General features: G+C 44.2%; 2 protein-coding genes across 2 annotated transcripts; one reads left to right on the forward strand and one right to left on the reverse strand.

Annotated features, from left to right (window-relative positions):
- Positions 1-1834: 1834 nt before the first annotated feature.
- On the reverse strand, positions 1835-15484 carry LOC138820603 (UDP-glucuronosyltransferase 1-2-like). Its single transcript, XM_070012385.1, has 5 exons — positions 14417-15484; positions 7566-7697; positions 6354-6441; positions 5624-5843; positions 1835-3494 (listed from the first exon to the last, which is right to left on the reverse strand). The coding sequence occupies exons 1-5, from the start codon at positions 15284-15286 to the stop codon at positions 3197-3199; spliced, it is 1608 nt and encodes a 535-aa protein (XP_069868486.1). The 5' UTR covers positions 15287-15484; the 3' UTR covers positions 1835-3196.
- LOC138820680 (dnaJ homolog subfamily B member 3-like) lies at positions 10126-11134 on the forward strand. Its single transcript, XM_070012471.1, has one exon. The coding sequence runs from the start codon at positions 10141-10143 to the stop codon at positions 11008-11010; it is 870 nt and encodes a 289-aa protein (XP_069868572.1). The 5' UTR covers positions 10126-10140; the 3' UTR covers positions 11011-11134.
- Positions 15485-19782: the final 4298 nt, after the last annotated feature.

Here is a 19782-nt window from a genome sequence, read left to right on the forward strand (position 1 = left end):
TTCCTGCTAGAAGCATGGCTTAGAGGTAGACCGCCTGCCTAGCGGGCACAAACCCCAGTACCATGTGTGCACGTGCGTGCGCACGCGCGCGCGTGCACACACACACACACACACACACACACACACACACACAGTTCTTGATTTCCCAAAATTAAAGTACTTTTTCCTGATGATGACGTTTGATTCAAATGTGGTATATTCATACACTCAGCCTCTCTTCGGTGCTGTCATTCTATTGAGCTCCCTGCTCTGAGTCTGTGGGAACTTTCCAGGAAATAAACAAACTATCAATTAATCTATAGAATTTCAAGAGCTTGAATTCATGAGCCAAATATGTGTTTATCTTTATAGGTTACTTGACTCAGAAACTTCTTCATTGTAGTAATGAGAAACTGATTAGTACAGAATATTGGTATTGGAAGTGGAATCATTACTGATATTCAAAGATGTGGAAGAACTTTTGGATTGGTTAATGGGAAAAGGTTGGATGAGTTTCAAATAGCAGGGTAGAGACAGCCTAGAATGCAGGAAGAAGATCCTTATAGGTGGTTCTGGTCAGGGCTGGGAAGACCAGAATGCTGATAGAAATGTGGACAGTAAAAGCCACATTAGTAACATTTTAGCTGGAAATAAAGATTTGCTAACATAAAACTAATTTATATAGAATGTTAGTAAACACCAGATATCTTTGGTATATTGAAAATATTTGCAACAATGTGTATTTGTCAAAATGTGGAACATTAACTGTCAAAATTAGCTGTGCTAACCTTTTTTAATTACTGTAATAATACCTGAGATAAACAGGCTTAAAAAGAGGAAAGGTGTACTGTATTTGGGCCCACAGTTTCAGAAGATCTCACCTTGGGTCACTGGACCAACATTCTGGGCCTGTAATGAGATAGCACATCATAAAAAGAGTACATGGTAGAAACTGCTCCATTCAAAGTGGCTAGGAAGTAGAAAGATAAAGGGTATGGGGGAGGTGAGGGGTTGAGGGGATCCCAATATCACCTTCAAGGTGATATTAACTATGAATCACTAACTAATCCTAATATTTTCCCATTGGGCCCCACCTTTTTTTTTCTCTTTCTTTGGCAGTACTGGGGTGTGAACTCAGGCCTCATGCTTTCCAGGCTGGTGCTCTATCATTGGAGCCATGCTACCCAGCTCTGAGGTTCTAGAAAAACATTCTAGAAAATTTTTCTACCTAGGTTAACATGGATAGGGGCTGGGAAGGTGGCTCAGTGGTAGAGCGCTTGCCTTGCATGCATGAGGCCCTGGGTTCGATTCCCCAGCACCACATAAGCAAAAAGAAAAAAAAGCCAGAAGTGGCGCTGTGGCTCAAGTGGTAGAGCGCTAGCCTTGAGCTGAAGAGCTGAGGGACAGCGCCCAGGCCCAGACAGAGATCAGGCCCCACGACCGGACCCAAAAAAAAAAAAATCTAAAAAAAAAAAAAAACATGGAATTGAGATTCTCCAAATCTCAGCCTCCTGAGTAGCTAGAGCTGTAGGTGGGAGTCACCTGTACCAGCCAGGTCCCACCTAATAATGGGTCCACCATCTCCCAATGGTAACAATGGCTGGGAAGACCAAATCTTCCACAGAGGCCTTTGGAACAAAGTCATGACCCAAAACTATACAGTAACAGAGGTTATTTCTGGGCAGTGCAATTGCAGATGATTCTTATCTTGTGTGTGTACCTGTGCACATGCAAAGTCCATGTGTGACGATCTCTACTTGCCAATTTTCTGTCATAATCATGTATTACTTTCAGAATTAGAAACTGCAATTTCACAATAAATGTAATATCGATGCAGAAAAAAACACCAACAAAATACAAAATAAAAAAATATTTATTAAGAAATTCTTAGTTGTAGGAAATATCACAGAAAATGTATGCGCCCAACACTAGGGCAGGCGCATTCAGACCATGCGACACAGTGATGATGCAACAAGTTGAAAAATCCCCAGGACCCAGACCACCGACTCAGAAACCAAACCTTGATTATGAGGAAATTTATTAGCAAAAGGAAATTTGTCAATAGCCAATTTTAACTGGACGGGAACCCACAAGCAGCCCCAAATAGGAACAAGTAGGGGTTTTTATACCCCAAAATGGGTGGGGGAGGAGAGTCATGTAAATGGAATCTTTCCAACCCTCCTATAAGTTTTACAAGCCAAGCAAAATACAGAAGCAGAATACAGAAGCTAATCTGGTTGTCAGGAAGAAAAAAAAATATGTAAGTGCCAGGCTCACCACTCAGAATAGAACTGGGCACCCACAAATCCCTCCTGTCCTAAGTTCTTGTTTGGAGGGCGTTTGTGAGTTTGTCTAGCAGGTTCCTGCCATGGCTCCCCAGCATCGTCACCACCCCTGCCCTGGCTTTCCAGCACTATCATGGCTCTTCTCATGCTGCCGAGTGCCTCCTTTTATTTACCATAGTTCAGTAATTACCCTCTCAGATACAAGACTCATCAATCTTATACCATCATTCTTTTCATTCCCCTTCCCAAAGCAAAAACAGTACACTGCTCCCAAGGTCTCCAAGCCATTCAATGATAACAGTACACTCTAAAAGCTCAAGGTTTCCTTCTAGAAACACACCAAGTGACACCTATGAAGCATGAACATGAATAAGAACCAAACATCATGGAGGAAGAGGGTAACCACACTTCTGCAGAAATCAGAGGATGAAGACAAAGTAAAAACTATCATCCAAAGTGCAGGGAACCACAGGACAACTTCCAAATTCTGTCTTGTGTTAAGAGGTCACACTTATGATGAAGAAAATTAATGAAAGTGCAATCCTTCCATAAGTCATTTAGTTAATAAAAACAAGTACAGTCCAGATTAAAGATACTGGAGAGACAGAATTCACATTCAATATGAATTCTGACCAGTGATTGAATTATGTTTATTTATTTATTGTTGGTTGTGGGGCTTGAACTCAGCCTGGATGCTGTCCCTCAGCTCTTTAGCTCAAGGCTAGCACTTTACCACTTGAGCCACAGTGCCCCTTCAGGTTTTCTGAGTGGTTTACTGGAAATAAGATAGGACTTTCCTGCCTGGGCTGGCTTTGAACTGTGATCTTCACATCTCAGCCTCCTGAGTAGCTAGGATTATAGATGATTTTTTTTTTTAAGTTATGTGCTTACTGGAAAATACATTAAAAGTTCCCTTTATTCCCCAACACTTCTCAATGGGCCTTGGTTTTGTGGGATTTCTTAATTCGCCCTTTCTTCCCAAAGCATTTCCGACAGCCAAAGGCACAACATTTAAAGATGAGGAAGGCCACTGTCAGCACAATGGCCAGGAGGAAGCCAATCACATCCAAGGAGTGGTACTGGTACCAGGTGAGGTCATGGGCTGCAGGGCGCAGGTGTGGCGCCCCCTTGTGCCTCATCACATACTCCACCCAGAACACGGCCAGGTCCAGGGGCTCAATGGGGCGGTCCTTGTGAAGGCTGGAGAGGCGCATGATATTCTCCTTGTAGCTAGACACAAAGACAGTTAGTGAATGAGGGAGGACCTGGGTAATGCACGGTCCTCCCTACGCTGGCTTCCCAGTGGTAATGGCTACCAGGTTTTCTCAACTTGGGGAGAAATGTATTTCTATTAAAACCGGAAAACACTCACACACACACACTTCATACATGTTCTTTATTTGTAAAAAAGGACAAAGAGGATAAGGAAAAGAAGGGGGGATATGAGACGAGGGAGGAGGAAGATGAGGAGCAGAAAGAGAAGGAAGAGAAATACAGAGAAAAGGAAACGAATATGAAGACTTGCAATCAGGATCAAAATGAATAGGTGAACTTAAACAATAGGGGATATCTGCCAAATCATTTTTTAGGAATCAAGAAGAAAGAAATTGAAGAAAGAATCTAAATTCTATTTATAACGTGAAACTCAAGAATGAGTTTCATCGGTGCCTGGAAGAAGCCAGGCGCTGTGATGTGAGAGCTGACCAGCCAGGGCACGAGGAGCCAATGGGAGCAAGAGATGAGAGCCCCACCACACCCGGGCTCTGGGCTTGGATCTTGAGGTTATTTGGCTTTTTGTTTCCATCCACAAGACCATACACACTTAGCACCTCAATTGATAAGAGCGTCTTCCATTTTCCCTGGGCCAGGCTTGTGTTTCCCTGTGTCCTGTTTCCTTCCATGGAAACACTGTTCCCGTGTCTCCTCCTTGATGCCTTTCAAAAGGACAACTATGGGTTTAGCCATACTATGGTTTGACTCTGCCTTCTCCCACACCCCATCATGCACTGGAACTTTAATTCCCAATGCAATGGTACTGAGTGATGGTGTCGTATTTGAGAATTTATTAGGGACATTAATGCTTTTCTCACAGGACTGGATGAAAACTGTGAAAAAAGTGAGAATACCTTGGGGCTGGGAAGGTGGCTCAGTGGCAGAGCGCTTGCCTTGCATGTCTGAGGCCCTGGGTTCGATTCCTCAGCACCACATAAGAAAAAAGAAAAAAGCCGGAAGTGGCGCTGTGATTCAAGTGGTAGAGCGCTAGCCTTGAGCTGAAGAGTTGAGGGACAGCACCTAGGCCAGAAGTTCAGGCCCTACGACTGGACCCCCAAAAAAAAAAAGTGAGAATACCTTGAGTTGCCTCTTATCACAAACATTCATGCCCTTCTACTTGTATGAAGCTATGAGAGCCACTGAATGTGACAACCCCATCTTGCACATGCCAGCCTCTACAATTATGAGAAAGTAAACATCTGTCTTTTGTGTATCACTGAACCTCAGGTATTCTTATTGCAACAGAAAATGAAATAAAGGAAGTGGAGGCATGGCTCAAGTGGTTGAATACCAGTCCTGAGCAGGAAAAGCCAAGTAGAAGCCCAAAGCCTCGGTATTGGCACACACAAAGACAACAGACTAAGACAACGTACCTAAAACTCCTACACACACACACACACACTCATAGGCAAACACACCCAAACACACTATTGTTGAGTAAAATCTACCACTAGCCATCATCTGCTCCCAGAAGGTAATGATGATCTAAATATCAGTAAGCTTGACAGCAGTACCCTAAATTTCATGCAGAGATCATGTCAACTGATACATTTTGAATTCTGAAATTGCCAAGCTATTTTTTTAACAAAGGTGCCTTTGCTTATGCTACACTGTGGTCTGTGGCAGCCTCTGACTCCCACATTTACACGGCTTCATGGAGACAATTTCTCACAGATCCCAGGCAGGGAAGTAGGTACTGACTTGTTCTATGTTATGGCCACTATGCTTCTTTTCAAAGTCTTTCTCTTTGCCAGAATTTTTCATCATTCAATTCTGGTAACATTTTATTTTAAACTGAAGTTTGTAACTACTAGGGAAAATAAAACATTAAATTAATTCTATGATAAATTGCACAGTAACTGAAGTATCATTTTTTAAAGTAATATTAATCCCCCAAATTATCTTATTACAATTCTATATTTTTACATATTTGTTTTCACAATGGAACGTTTCTCATTAGTGTTAAGGCCACTAGGAAGTACTCTTCTTACTTATTTCCATGTCATTTTTGGCAACACTGGGATTTAAACTCAGGGCCTTGCATTTGAGCCATGGTTCAAGCCCTACCTCTTTACCCTCTCTCTTACCTTTTGTCCTTGATGACTGTTTTGAGGGCCTTTGCTAAATCATCAGAAGTCATTGTAAAGACATCCAGGATCACACCAGCCCCCCGGGTCTCCATGCGCTTTGCATTGTCCAGCTGGTCACCCATCAAGGGTATCATCACCATGGGGACGCCATTGCATATAGCTTCATAAATGCCATGGGAGCCACAGTGAGTGACAAATGCCCGGGTCTTTGGATGACCTGAGAAGCAACAAGGAGCATTACTGATAGTCTAGTTGAGTTTCCTAGTTTGACATTATCTAGATTCTGAAAGTATCCTGAGAATTTGTTGATGCTCCCAAATGCTCTTGATGATTACCAGAAAAAAACAAAAAACAAATAAACAAACATGCAGTGACATACCCCCTAGATAAAAAGTAATGTGGGATATACTGGCCACAGTATGTTCAAGCTAAACAACCTTTTTTTTTTTTTTTTTTTTTTGGTGCTGAACCTAGAGCTTGAATTCAGGGCCTGGGCACTGTCCTAAGCTAAGGCTAACACTCTACCACTTCCGGCTTTTTGGCGATTAAGAGATAAGATCTGGAGAATCTCACAGACTTTCCTGCCTGAGCTGGTTTTGAACCACGTCAGAACCCTGTAGCTAGGATTATAGCTGTGCTGGAAACACTCCTCTTTTTAATACCCATGCCTAGCCATTTTCTTAATTTAATCTGGGTTTGACCTACACATCAAATCTTCCCAACATACCCAGCAGATCATTTTGGGGTAACCACTTGACAAGTATTGTATTCTTGGCAAGATTTGATGGCCGGCTTCCAGCATAGCTCCACAGGACCTTGCAGGGTCAAAAAGAAGAGGGTTTAACAACAACAACAACAAAAAATCCATGATCTTTAACATATGCTATAGTAGCTAGAAAGGTGAGTCCCACTAGGTAAACAGATTGAATACAACCTCTGCACAGGTCGGAGGTTTGGTGGCTCAGAAGGCTTCTGGGACTGACACTTCATTCAGAGGCATGGTGCTTAGGAGTATGCTTGTTATGCATAGTGAATACTATGCATTTAAAAGAGTGTTTTTACTTTTCTGCACTTGAAGCAAGAGTTTACTTAAAGAAGTAAGTTGATACAGCACTCTAAGCAAAAGTATACAAAATAAATTCAGCGTTCTAACCAATAGCCTTTTATTCTCAGTAGTACTGGGTACTGATACACTGGTATGAGGGTTTGAACTCAGGTTCTGGGCTTCACACTCCCATTTGGTTTGCTTGTTCAAGGCTGGTACTCTACCACTTGAGTCATGGCTTCAGCCCAGCTCTCTGCTAGATAGTTGAAGAAGTAGTCTTGTAGACTTTTCTGAGTTAGCTGGCTTCAAACTATGATATACCAGGTATCACCCCCAGAGCAGGTAGGATTATGGGTATAAGCTTCTGACTTCTGGCTCAACACTGGGGTTTGAACTCAGGGCTTTGTGCTTGCTATGCAAATACTCAATCACTTCAGGAACATACCATATCCTTATTTTTGAAATCTTGCACTTTTTGCCCAGCAGGCATTAAGAAACACAGATGTGCCCCACCATTCCTGGGGTCTCATTATCCTGCAAATATGGAGGGGTTGATATGGAACCCTGATTCTTCCATATCTGACATTCTTGAGGCTGGGATTCCAGGCATTCTCCACCATGAACAGATCTAATGAGTAACTTTTTGGTGACATATTCCTATTTAACATGAACCAGCATCATGTTGATTTTTAGCTGAAAGTTAACACTTTAATTCTCCTAAAAGAAAAAGATAGCAGACCATGGTTTAAAAATTGAGTTATATGTAAAAAGAAAATAACTTCTGAAGGATACCCAAATCCTAATTCCTGAAGATCAATTTCATTTAGAGCCAGGTTTTTGGGCTTTGAATCCCTTTGTAGTGAGATATAAAGGAGTTGCAGAGAATTGTCTTACCGTCTGAGGTATTTGGCCCAGAGCCTCAGCAATTGCCATAGCTTTCTTCTCCGGAATCTCTGAGACTAATGATCCCAAAGAGAAAACCACAATCCCATGCTCCCCAGAGGCACTGACATAGGCTTCAAATTCCTACAGACAAAAGAGAGGTTTCCAATTCACTTTTTCTCATATTCTTTAGTGATTACATAATTTAAGCACTGAGTTAAATACATTCTGTTAAGCTGTTAAAGATGTGTATGAGATAAAGATAACAATTACTGAGATGTAGTTTTGTAGCTTCCCTTCTACCCTAGTCCTTTACAAAGGAGAAGTGATTTATACAGGGTTATCTTTGGAATTGTTGAGAAACATAATCCAGGCAATGACCAAACCTGACAAAAGAAAATCAGAGGAACATGTGTGTATGTGTGTATAAACATGCATCCACAGGTGCACACATCACATGTACCTACATGCTTGCACACACAGTCACAGATCCACGTAAAAGGACATTATGTGCAGCAAGTCTCCCCAGCAGCAAATTACTAGGGAGCCAACTTAACCCCATAGTCTCCTAAATGGTTTCATATGTGTCCCAGAACATTGGGGACACTAACAAGGTGGTGTGATATGGCAGGCTGACCACAGCTGAAAGTACCTGGGACTGGACACTTTTTTTTTTTTTTTTGACGGTCGTAAGGCCTGAACTCTGGGCCTGGGTACTGTCCCTCAGTTCTTCAGCTCAAGGCTAGCGCTCTACCACTTGAGCCACAGCACCACTTCTGGCTTTTTCAGCTTATGTGGTGCTGAGGAATCGAACCCAGGGCCTCATGCATGCAAGGCAAGCACTCTACCATTGAGCCACCTTACCAGCCCCAGACTGGGCACTTTTAACACTAAAACCTGAGTAGTCCTGGGCTAATCAGAACCTTGCTCTCCCTATACGGAAGATACAGATGAGCTAACTAGAACCTTGGTCTCCCTATTTGCGAGATACAGGTATTTCTGACTGGGTTCACCATCGATGAACTGAGGTCTGAAGAACCCAGCTTGAAAAGGCCTAGGAAATCTCAGCCACTCAATAGCCTTCTCAAAGGTGTGACCAACTCCCATCAGCCCAAGGCCTTGGCCCTCAGCCTTCTAGCTCATCACAGTAGCTACACCTTGGTCATGTCCACTAGGCCAGTCTAAAGGATGAGGATGAAGGATCTCTCCTCTGCTCTAGACCATACATTATATCTTTTGTCTATGACAGGAACATATTGAAGTTGGTTTTCTTTTCCAGCTCTTTCTCCCCCAAATCTCACAACTTCCCTTTTCTCCATTCCCCATCATATCCTCTACTAAGGCAGCTCATTTGACTGTCCTTTCATCTCTCAATTTCCTGAGGCACATGGCTGACCTAAAGCCTCAAGACCTTTGTTCCTTTAAGCTACATTTAATCTCTTCTGGAAAGGAATTGGGCTAATTTCCCTTTACACCCTCCCATGCCATCTCAGTACCTGACAGGATGTGATTAAGACTAAATCAAATCTACAGGTCCAAAGGTGAATAGCAGCAGGGTTTAACCAAAGTTTCACTCTCTTGCACACTTTCATGTGCAGAGGGCACATAAGCAGCAATAAGCAGCAATGCTGAATGGTGCCCAACGCCTCTCTCTGAATTGCTTTTTTTTTTTGGTCAGTCGTGGGGCTAGAACTCTGGGCCTAGGCACTGTCCCTCAGCTCTTCAGCTCAAAGCAAGCTCTCTACTGCTTGAGCCACAGCACCACTTCCGGTTTTCTAATGGTTTATTGGAGATAAGAGTCTCACAGACTTTCCTGCCTGGGCTGGCTTTGAACCGCGATCCCCAGGTCTCAGCCTCCTGAGTAGCTAGGATTACAGGGGTAAGCCACCAGCACCTGGCTTCTGAATTGCTTTTATGGATTCAATAAAGATTAAATTCTGCCCTACTTGGCAGAACTGCCCTTTTTACCCCAAGGTCACTCCTTGAGAAGGAATGTTAACTAAAAATGTGTGATTCTCCTACACCACAAGCAAATACTTCCTAAGCTAAAATGTTTGAGAAGTACACAGGAAATGGGTGTACTGTTCAGCCCAAGGTCAGACAAAACAAATTCCTGTCATCTTAGCATTGTGTCTATGTGTCTGTATCCTGTCAGTACCCAAGGCTTCAAGGCTTGAAGTCAAGGCTTCACACTCTCACTGAGTTAGGCTTTTCTGGCTCTTGGCTGAGGCTCTACCACTTGAGCCACACCTTCAGTCCATCATTTTTTCTGGTTCACTTTGATGGGGTCTCGCTGGTTGGCTTCAAACCTGGATCATCAGATTTCAAGCTCCTAAGTAGCTAAAATTATAGGAGTGAGCCATCAGCAATAGATCTAGGAAAAACATACCCTAAGGCACCCAGATTCATCCTCAGCTTTCCTTTACTTTTTATGAACCTGCCAGAAACTACACCTCTGATCGTGACTTTCCACTTTGCAGGCAGTGCGCTGCAGAGGCAGGGTCTAGCTTGGCCTCTAGGCCTAGGCGCCACAGTTACTAGGTAACAAGGCAAACCCTCCACTCTCCCGTGGAGCACTGCATTCTGGATGAAAGACCCAGACAGCATCAGCCAATCAGATGCAGCCACGTCACAAGAGCGACGCCACGCCTCAGCCAGCAGCCTCAACCAGAAGCTGCCTTTGCCCTGCCTTGGCCCCAGGGCCGCGCCCCGCCCGCCCTCCTCTAACCCCAACATGGTGGACTACTACGAAGTCCTGGGCGTGCCCCGGCAGGCCTCCACCGACGCCATCAAGAAGGCCTACCGCAAGCTGGCGCTCAAGTGGCACCCCGACAAGAACCCCGAGAACAAGGAGGAGGCAGAAAAGAGATTCAAGCAGGTGGCCCAGGCCTACGAGGTGCTGTCGGACGCCAGGAAACGCGGCGTCTACGACCGCTATGGCGAGGCGGGCGAGGACAGCGGGGGCGCCGCGGGCCGCCCCTGCCACGACCCCTTCGAGTGCGTCTTCAGCTTCCGCGACCCCGCCGACGTCTTCAGGGAGTTCTTCGGCGGACAGGATCCCTTCTCCTTCGACTTCTTCGGAGCCCCGCTGGAGAACATTTTCGGGGGCCACAGGACCCCGCGAGGAAGCAGGAGCAGAAGCAGGGCGTCCGCGCCTCTCTTCTCCACCTTCTCCCAGTTCCCCGCTTTTGGCGGTGGCTTTTCTTCCTTCGACACGGGGTTCACATCCTTCGGGCCCCTGGCCGACGGCCTTTCTTCCTTCTCCATGTCCTGTGGCGGTGGCGGGGCAGGCAACTTCAAGTCCGTGTCCACTTCCACAGAAATCGTCAATGGCAAGAAGATCACCACCAAGAGGATCGTGGAGAACGGCCAGGAGAGGGTGGAAGTGGAGGAGGATGGACAGCTCAAGTCCCTCATCATAAATGGCCAGGAGCAGCTGCTACGCATCAACACCTAGTCATTCCCTTGGACTTAAAGTACATGTTGAGGAATAACAGGACACTTTTTCAAAGATTGGAAGTGATCTCTACTTTCACAACAACTGTAACTCAAAATTTATTAAAAGTTCTTGCTAAAGCTTATTTGTAGTGATTGTTGGGAACACACAAATAGGCTCTCTCTTGGTCTTAAACTGGGATGGATGGATGCTGCACTTTGCTTTCTCTTACAAGTAATACTAGGCAAGGGCTCTACCACTTGCTCCAGGCCTCTGCCTGTTGCACCTAATTCTCTGTTGAGGATGCTAGGGAAGATAGTCACCACCATGCTGAGCCTTCCATGCATCCTTTGGTTGGAAATGTGAGCCAGGGAGCTTTCCATGAATCATTTAGCTTTGTTTTGATTTTTTTTTTTTTACTAAATTATAGTGAAAGAAGTGAATATATTTAGACTCCTTGGTTAAAATCAATTGAAGTTGTCTTTCAGGTGTACACAAATACTGGTATGTAGGAAGAGTGGACCAATGTTCAAGTAAAACATTAAGCCTATCTCTGTACCTATAGGTTAGTGTAACAAATGATCATAACACTGGTTTAAATTCATGCATTGTCCTACAAATACATTTCACTGGGCTGATGTAGTTTTATTAGCACATTGTCCTCTGAAAGGTTGATAGTAAAACAGTCAAGACAATGTCATGTGGTTTGTTGGAGCCGTGTTAGGATGGCACTCAGCCCTACCTTGATTATCTATGGGACACTTTCATAAAGCTTTCCTCAAAGCTGCACCAACTTCGCCATTACCATGCAGTAGACATATATCATGGCCTTTTGACCAAATGCTGATTGGGTGAGGACTCATATACACATTTGAGGAAGTTGATTCTGTTCACCCAGCTTATTCCCTACCTGCAGGCCATTTGGGGAATGATTGATTTGTGAGAGTCTACCACAAAGTGTCTCCTTCCTATGGTCAAGCCTCCAGATTGCAGAAGAAAGAGAACAAAAGGGGAACTAAACTAGGCAAAGAATGCAACAAGTTGTTAACTCTCTGTTGAGAGGTCATGGGGCCTAATTACATTGTCCTAAGTTATAAGACTGTCTCTGGACTTCAAGGAGTGAATTCCACCCTGAATGAAATGCCGACATATGGCAGAAACATGGGCCCTGCACTGTCTAAGAGGTGTTCATAGCATCTGTTGAAACCACATCAGTTTCACAGACATACATTGGTAGCTGCTTCGTGTGTGACATATGGACAGAAATGCCAAAATAATACCAGCTACCAAGGAATTGGAAACACATTTCGTCACAGGCCAGGGAACTCCCACCAATGAAGATATTCACTGAGTGGTTTGGTGTGGTGAGTTTGGCTCTGAAGTAGTGAGGATGTGAGGAGTTAGGGGATGAGAAGGAGCAGGCCCAGATCCATGGTTGTATATAGTGGAGATAGCCAATCTAGACAGGATAGAATTGAGTGTGTATGTTTCTACACAGTGGGCTAAACGATGTCAGGAAGTCCAGTCGCCAGTAGCTTATGCCTGTAATGCTAGTCATACAGGAGACTGAGATCTGAAGATCACTGTTCAAACCCATCCCAGACAGGAAAGTCCTTGAGAGTCTTCCCTCCAATTAACCACAAAAGAAAAAAGCTAAAAGTGGAGCTATGGCTCAAGTAGTAGAGCACTAGCCTTAAGTAAAAAAAGCTCAGGGACATCACTCAATCCCTGAGTTCAAGTCCCAAGAACCAACACACACAAAAAAGATGGTCAGCAAAAAGATCAATGGTAAAGAGCTTGGCAACCCCGGGAGGTCAAGGATTTCTAGCTATCTCCCTAGTTTTAACAACAAACACAAAAATCTGTTTTGCTATGTCTTGTACTGGTGCTACCATTAATGGGCAGTTGGTCTTTCACCGAAGAATAAAGCATCAGACTCAATTTTCAAGCTTGAAATTATCTTTCACACTACAGGACATATATGGCCACTCATTTGTTCTGAAAGGTTTTAGTAGACTTTCAGAATGGAAATTGAAGGGCATTTCTTCCAGTGCAGAGACAAATATCTGGACTCCACTGTAGTGGATCCACTCCATGGAACTCACTACCACCATTCCCTAGAGTACACTAGGCAAGGAGAGTCACTGACTCTAGGCCACTGAGCAGAAACCAAACAGTCAACCAACCACTTCTGACAGGAGCTCCACACACAGCTGGAAATCAGTCTTCCTCAATGTTATCAATTGGTTCAGCTACCCTCACACAACAGAAACAGAAGAAAAAATGGTGTTTTCTAATAACCACTAAACAATCTATCCATTTGATTCTACCTGTCTTGACTCCAAAATGGCAGAGTTAACACCTTCTTTCTCTTAGGAAATCACTTGAATCTGCTTACCATTCTAGAAATTTATAATTCACTTTCTCACTAGTTTTTTTTTTTTCAGTGAATACAGATTCACTTCAACTTCCTCCAGTTTTCATTAAACCACTTTAATATCAGTTGCCAAAGGTCAAGTGTGGGAAGCAGTACATGGACTCATGATGAAATACATAAGCCATTCTGCCTTTATTCCCCCTAAAAAGTACACTTTCATGAAGTGGATTTCTCTAAGTAGAATTCTTTATTTTTTGCTTTGTTTGCCTAAATAGAAAAAGTTAAAAATACATAACTTGGAAGTACCATGGAATAATTACCAACATTGATCATACAGTTACCACTAGGAACACATAACTAATGAGCACTTGAAAAGTGGCTAGTCCACATTGAGACATCTAACTACACATTAGATTTCCGTTCTTAGGTCTCTTGTGAGTGCATCTCTGCCCTCCCAGATAGCACCATTAAAATGAATGTAATTTGCTAGTTTCCACTCTTGGTACTTAAAATCTGAAAGCAGTATTTCTGGGACAGGCCAGTTCAGTTCCTCTGCTTCCTCCTGGGAAGATGACCAGTGGCACTGCTCCTCAGTCCTATTTCAGACTCATTGCAAACACTGAGTATATATATATAACCTTTGGTGTTGTATACCTTCAATGAAAACGTGCAGTGTTTAACTTATCAAAGACTATTAGGTGGAGAGGTAGAACTCTTAGGAAAGGTAAGAACTTGAAAGAATTAAAATAAAAATTCTGCCTGATGCTTTGGCTAGATAAAAACATCAATATATGCCGGGTGCCAGTGGCTCATGCCTGTAATCCTAGTTAGTTACTCAGGAGACTGAAATCTGAGGGTGGGGGTTCAATGGCAGCCAGGGCAGGAAAGTCCGTGAGACTCTTATAAGCAATAAAACTACTCAGAAAAAGCTGGGAGTGGTGCTGTGGCTTAAGTGGTAGAGCGCTAGCCTTGAGTACAAGTCTAGGGCTCAGGGACAGTGCCGACACCCTGAGTTCAAGCCCCAGGACCTGCAAATAAATAAATACAGACCTGAGAGAGTGGGTTCCGGTTGACACAGTTGATGCCCCCGACGAAGACCATGTTGGGCATGATGGGTCTGGGGTAGTCCAATACAAAGTCCCCTCTGATCACCCACAGGGAAGCGTGGCTGAAGATATCCACCACCGACACCTCTCTCTGCAAGAGCTCAGAAGCGAGCCTTGCATAAGGAGAAAAAAGTACAGAGCAAAAACCTTCCATGAACACAAAGGCGAGTATATTCTTGACCCTCTCCAGAAAGGTCATGTGGTCTGAGTTCATCGTTGCCAATTTAGGAATGTATGAAGGTGGGTTGGGACACTGTGTAGCATAATAGTATGCCTCGCACAACATGTAGCGCAGAAAAAACACGGCAGGAACATTCAGGTACTTAGCCAGCACTACTCCGCAGGCATAACCAGGGTCCGTCAAAACCACATCGAAGGAACTGGAATTCAGATGCTCGAGGAGGGGTGTGTTATGTAGTAGCGCCTCACAGGACCTCGCAAACAAACCCGGTAACTTTTTTATTCTTGATACACTTTTGTAAGCCACGTCCAGAAAACTTTCTGCTTCGAAGGCGACATTGAGGTGGTTCAGGTAGCAGTCCTTATACTCTTGCTTCGTGAAGGGAATGGCGTAGGGCAAGAAGGTGAAGAAGGCCTCTTCCCTCACGTACTCAAACACCTCGGGGACCAGCACCACGGCCTGGTGGCCCCGGGCGTGCAGCTCCCGCACCACGTCCCGCAGGCTCAGCCAGTGGCTGCCCTCCATGGGCACCACCAGCACCTTCCCACCTTCGGCCCGGGACAGGGCACACAGCAGGCCGAGCAGCAGCCCCGGGAGGGCCCGCCGCCGCGCGGGGAGGCCCGCCGCCCCCATTCCCGACGCCTCCGGCGCCCGCCTTCCGCGCCGGGCCGCGCCTCGCCGGCTGGACCGGCGCCCCAGAGCCTGAACGCCGCGACGGAAGCACCGCCAACGGCCCTGCTCCCGGGTGCAACTAAGCAGTTAGGTATCAGGAAGAACGCCAGCCGCTGTCTATAAAGGCGCCCGGAGGCGGCCCTTCCCGGTGGCGCCAACTTATGACGCATTTCGAAGCGCGCCCAGAAGCGTTTCCGACGGGCGCGGCATCCGCAGGAGGTAAACGAAGCCCCTCTGGGAACGTGGACCTGGGTTTGCGCATGCTCAGTAGCGTACGACGCCCCTCTGGGAAGCGGGTTGGGGGTTGCGCATGCTCAATAGCGTGACTACGTCTGGGCTTTCTGGATAAATCCTAATGCTTGTGGGGCTGGTGCTGAGACCCGCTTCTGTGCTTCTCCAAGCCGCCTAACTTAATAAATGGACACTGTTTTTCAGTCCTCTGGTGAGTACCATGACGGCTTTCCTCCTGGAAAGTCTGGCTGCTGCCCTTGATGTCCCTGCCTGGGGACATGGAGCTCGCCCTTGGGTGCTCGACTCGGTTCCGAGACACAGCTGTGGGTGCCCGCTTTGAGTCACCATCCCCTGCCGCTCAGCCTTCCGAGTGCTGGCTGCGATTTGGTCCAGAACGTCTCTAATTGTTTAAACTATCTTCTCCCATTCACAAATAGCACTCGTGCTCATCAGAATTTAGGGCAAACGCTTCAGTCACAGGAATTTTAAAAAATGCATTTTTTCTCCTCTTTCCCCCCCTTCCCACCTTCATAATAATCTGATCACACACACACACACACCATACCAATATGTCAGTTAAGGACATAATTCGTAAGACGAGGGAGATGAGATTTAGTGAATAAGGCAGCACAGTCAGAGATAAAGTAGGCATTTAGCCCATCTGTGGGGCAATGTGTGAGATTTAGGTTTATAGAAACAGGAAGAATTGGACAGGAGGTGAGAGATTTGCATAACAGCCTTTGTCAATGGTTTCCGGATTATTACCTCAATTCTGGGTTTTGCAAGGTGGCCTGAAGAAGTGTTTAATGCCTGAGAGAACAATTCAGTTACCATAAGACAATTGTTCCCGTCTGGGGAGAGTAAACCTAATCGTGGTATGTGTTAGCTTCTCCCCCCAGATTGGACAACAAAGGGCCTTTCTGGTGCGGGCAGCTGCTAACCAGCTCCCACCTCTCACCTCACTCCAGTCACAGCCATCAGTGGTAACAGCAGGCCCCTTATCTACTATTCTGACCGGCTGCGTAAATCTTAGCCCACCAGAATGGAATCCTCTGCTCCCACATCCTGCAGGAAATCTCACCCTTAGCCCCTCTAGATTATAAAAACCTCCTTAGATAAAGACAAGCACTTTTTCCCTCCCTCTGGTGACAGAAGTACAACCTTTCTCTGTACATGCCTGTGTGTCTACAAGTGCTATTCCTAGATTGCAGAGTATTTAAAGGTTTAGAATAATGAGATGTCCAGGAGCCCTTTGGCAAGTTTTGATAGGAGTTGTTAAAAATTAAAAGATAAAAGTAAAAATGTTTCGGTTCCTCTTCTCACTTTAATTTCAGCCTCAGAGGGGTAGATCATACATGAGTTATCAGTTCTGAGACAGACACTCCTTAAGCAATTAACATGTGTATGTGAGAGTTAAGTCTTGTCTACCCAAAGGTTTAAGACAAATGAGACTGGCATGGCTGAATGTTTACTTCTTGTCCAGCTTTTAGTTAACTTGTGGGGCCAAGTGAGGGGTCAGTGCTTTTAGCAAAACTGTTTCTAAGTACCTATCATATCAGCACAGCATAAAACAAAGCCATGCTAAGCCAGCTTTCCCAAAACAGGGAGCAATTACTGGCTCTTTAGCTTACTTTGAAAGTAAGAAGGTGCCCCCAAAACAACCAAAAGTTAAGATACACCAACCAAAAAGTCAAGGGAGACAAGATTTATTGTATCAGAACAAGTCAAGCTCTCCGGAGATGGCCCCGACCGGCTCCTCAGAGGATCCTTTTATATCGTAGGGGACCGGAAGTGAGAGGTGCCTCACCTACTACGCAGACGCTGCCATCGAGGGCCAGGATTAGTCTGTGGGGGTGGGGGAAGGGGGCTTTCCTTACATACTTCACCAGTGATATCGCTATCGTGATCAGAAAGCAAACTCTATTTGAACTGCTGGCTACTGACAAATGTAGGTATAGATACAGGGACCTCAAAGTCAAGGTTTAACCATTTGATTCTGCAGAAGGACCTCCTCTGAATCCCACATTGAATTGAGAGTTACTATCTAAAACACTCACGGTCCACCCACAAAAGTGATGAGACACAATGATGGGCTCAAAAGTTCACTCTCTTCCCATGCTTCCTTATTCCTCTACCATTTCTCTAATTTCTCCACCTTTTCCCCCTGGGCTATTCATCACAAGTCCAGAGAATTTCAGAGCCTATCTTCATGATAAATTCCCAGAAGTAACTATGGATAGGAAGAATGTAACTCAACATAATAAAGGCTGTCTATGATAAACATATAGTCAACACCATACTGAATAATGAGGTAAAATGAAAGCACTTCCTTCACAGTGAGGATTAATAATGTCCATTTTCTCCACTCTACTCAATATGGTGCTTGAATTCTTAACAAGAATAAGGCAAAAAACATGAAACAAAAAAAGGAACACAAGTAGGAAAGGAAGAAGTCAAATTGTTCTATTTCTAAGGGATATGGTGCTATATTCAAAAGACCCTAAAAATTCTACCAAAACACTCTTAGATCTGATAAATACTTTCTACAAAGTACCAAAATACAAAACCAGCAGATAGCTTTTTTGTATACTAATTACAAACAGGCTGCAAAAGAAATCAGTAAAACAATTCATTTACAATACTCACAAAAATAAATAGGAGTAAAAGACCTCCATAGTGAACACTGTAAAACTAAAATCAGAGGAGACACTAGGATGTAGAAAACCATGTTTGTGTGAGTGTGTGGATCTCCAGGATAGTGAAGCTGTGACAGAAAGGAGGGGCATGGAATAGTGTCCATGGGCCCAAGCTCACCTGGGGCAGGAAGGTCACTGAGGTGTCTGGTGGATGTCTTGGGAGGTTTGAATGTCCAGATGTTTCAGTGCACGGAGCACATTGCTGTTGTCACATCTTCCCCTGGAAGAGGTGATAGAGCCTTGGGACATTGTTTTGTCATCCATCCAGCTCCATCACTACACGCTGCCTTCCTCTTCCCTCTAGAAATTTGGGAATCAATATGCTGTATTTTCCAAGTGAATTCAACCAGGACTATAGGCTTAGCTAACACTTTTGTTGCACTGTATAGAACTCCCAAGGCAAATGCCAATAAAAGCAGCACTTTGTGTGTGGGATAAAGAATAATCTTTTTTTAAAAAACCTCAAGAATGCATACACACAGTTGTAATGATAGGGAATAAACCTAAGTTTCCCTCAATGGATGAAGAAATAGTGGTATATATTTTGAAGAATACATATATTTTAATGACTGCACATGTGTGCTGAAGAATATATTCTTAATATGTGTATATATGAAGAAATTTGGTAAATATTGAATATATTAATGGTGTATAGGTGGCATATATATCCACTTATATCATGAAATACTCTTCAGTCCTAAAGAATGAGATCCTATCATTTGTGTGTCATAAGATTTATGGGTAGACATGGAGAACAATATGGTAAGTGAAATAATCCAGGCATCAGAACACATATACCATGATTTCATCCATATATATAATCTAAAAATTTGATCTCATGTAAGTTGAGAGTGGTAGGATGTTGGTCATTGCATAGAGTATTACACTCTAGAAAAAGTAAAAGCTCTGATATCCTATTACATCCATGAATTAACAATAATGTGATGATGGGAGTTTGAATGTACTTAGTCTAAACAATAAAATTTTAAGGCATGGAATATGATAAACACCAATACCAACTTGATAGTGTTAGAAATAGCTCCTAGGAATAAGGACATCGACTCAAAAGGAACTCATCAAGGCACAGTTTACCTCTGCAGAAGGGTGCACCATCAGGGGCTGGTGGTAGAGTGCTTGTCTTGCATGTATGGGTTCAATTCCGCAGCAATACATAAGCAAAAAAAAAAAAAAAAGCCAGAAGTGGCACTGTGGCTCAAGTACTAGAGCACTAGCCTTGAGCTGAAGACCTGAGGGACAGCACCCAGGCCCAGAGTTCAGGCCCCATGACCAACCAAAAAGAAAAAATAAAAAAAAGGGTGCGCCATGCGCCAAAAATCTGGCAAGCGAAGCAAAGCAGGCAGGCTGCTCCCTTTGGAGCCCTAACCCAGTAGGCCCCTCCCCTCTGCTCAGATTGGCTGAGCTCAGGTTCATAATCTGTAGTAGGATGAGGTTTAACAGAATATAACTGGAGTTCATAAAGCTTCTAACAGAATATCTTAATTAAAGTGCAGCAGGAAAAGTAGGTAATTA

The sequence above is a fragment of the Dipodomys merriami genome, unplaced genomic scaffold, assembly GCF_024711535.1.
Source record: "Dipodomys merriami isolate MVZ:Mamm:240054 unplaced genomic scaffold, mDipMer1.0.p SCAF_1, whole genome shotgun sequence".
NCBI classification, from domain to species: Eukaryota; Metazoa; Chordata; class Mammalia; order Rodentia; family Heteromyidae; genus Dipodomys; species Dipodomys merriami.

Bases quoted from the DNA above. Each gene is read 5' to 3' on its own strand.
- LOC138820680 (XM_070012471.1), top strand. From the start codon at position 10,141: ATGAAAGACCCAGACAGCATCAGCCAATCAGATGCAGCCACGTCACAA.
- LOC138820603 (XM_070012385.1), bottom strand. From the start codon at position 15,286: ATGGGGGCGGCGGGCCTCCCCGCGCGGCGGCGGGCCCTCCCGGGGCTG. The intron at 5,844-6,353 runs GTATGTTGGGAA...GTTGCTTCTCAG, and splicing joins ACCCCAAAATGATCTGCTGG to GTCATCCAAAGACCCGGGCA. The intron at 3,495-5,623 runs GTAAGAGAGAGG...CTTTGTGTCTAG, and splicing joins ACAGTCATCAAGGACAAAAG to CTACAAGGAGAATATCATGC.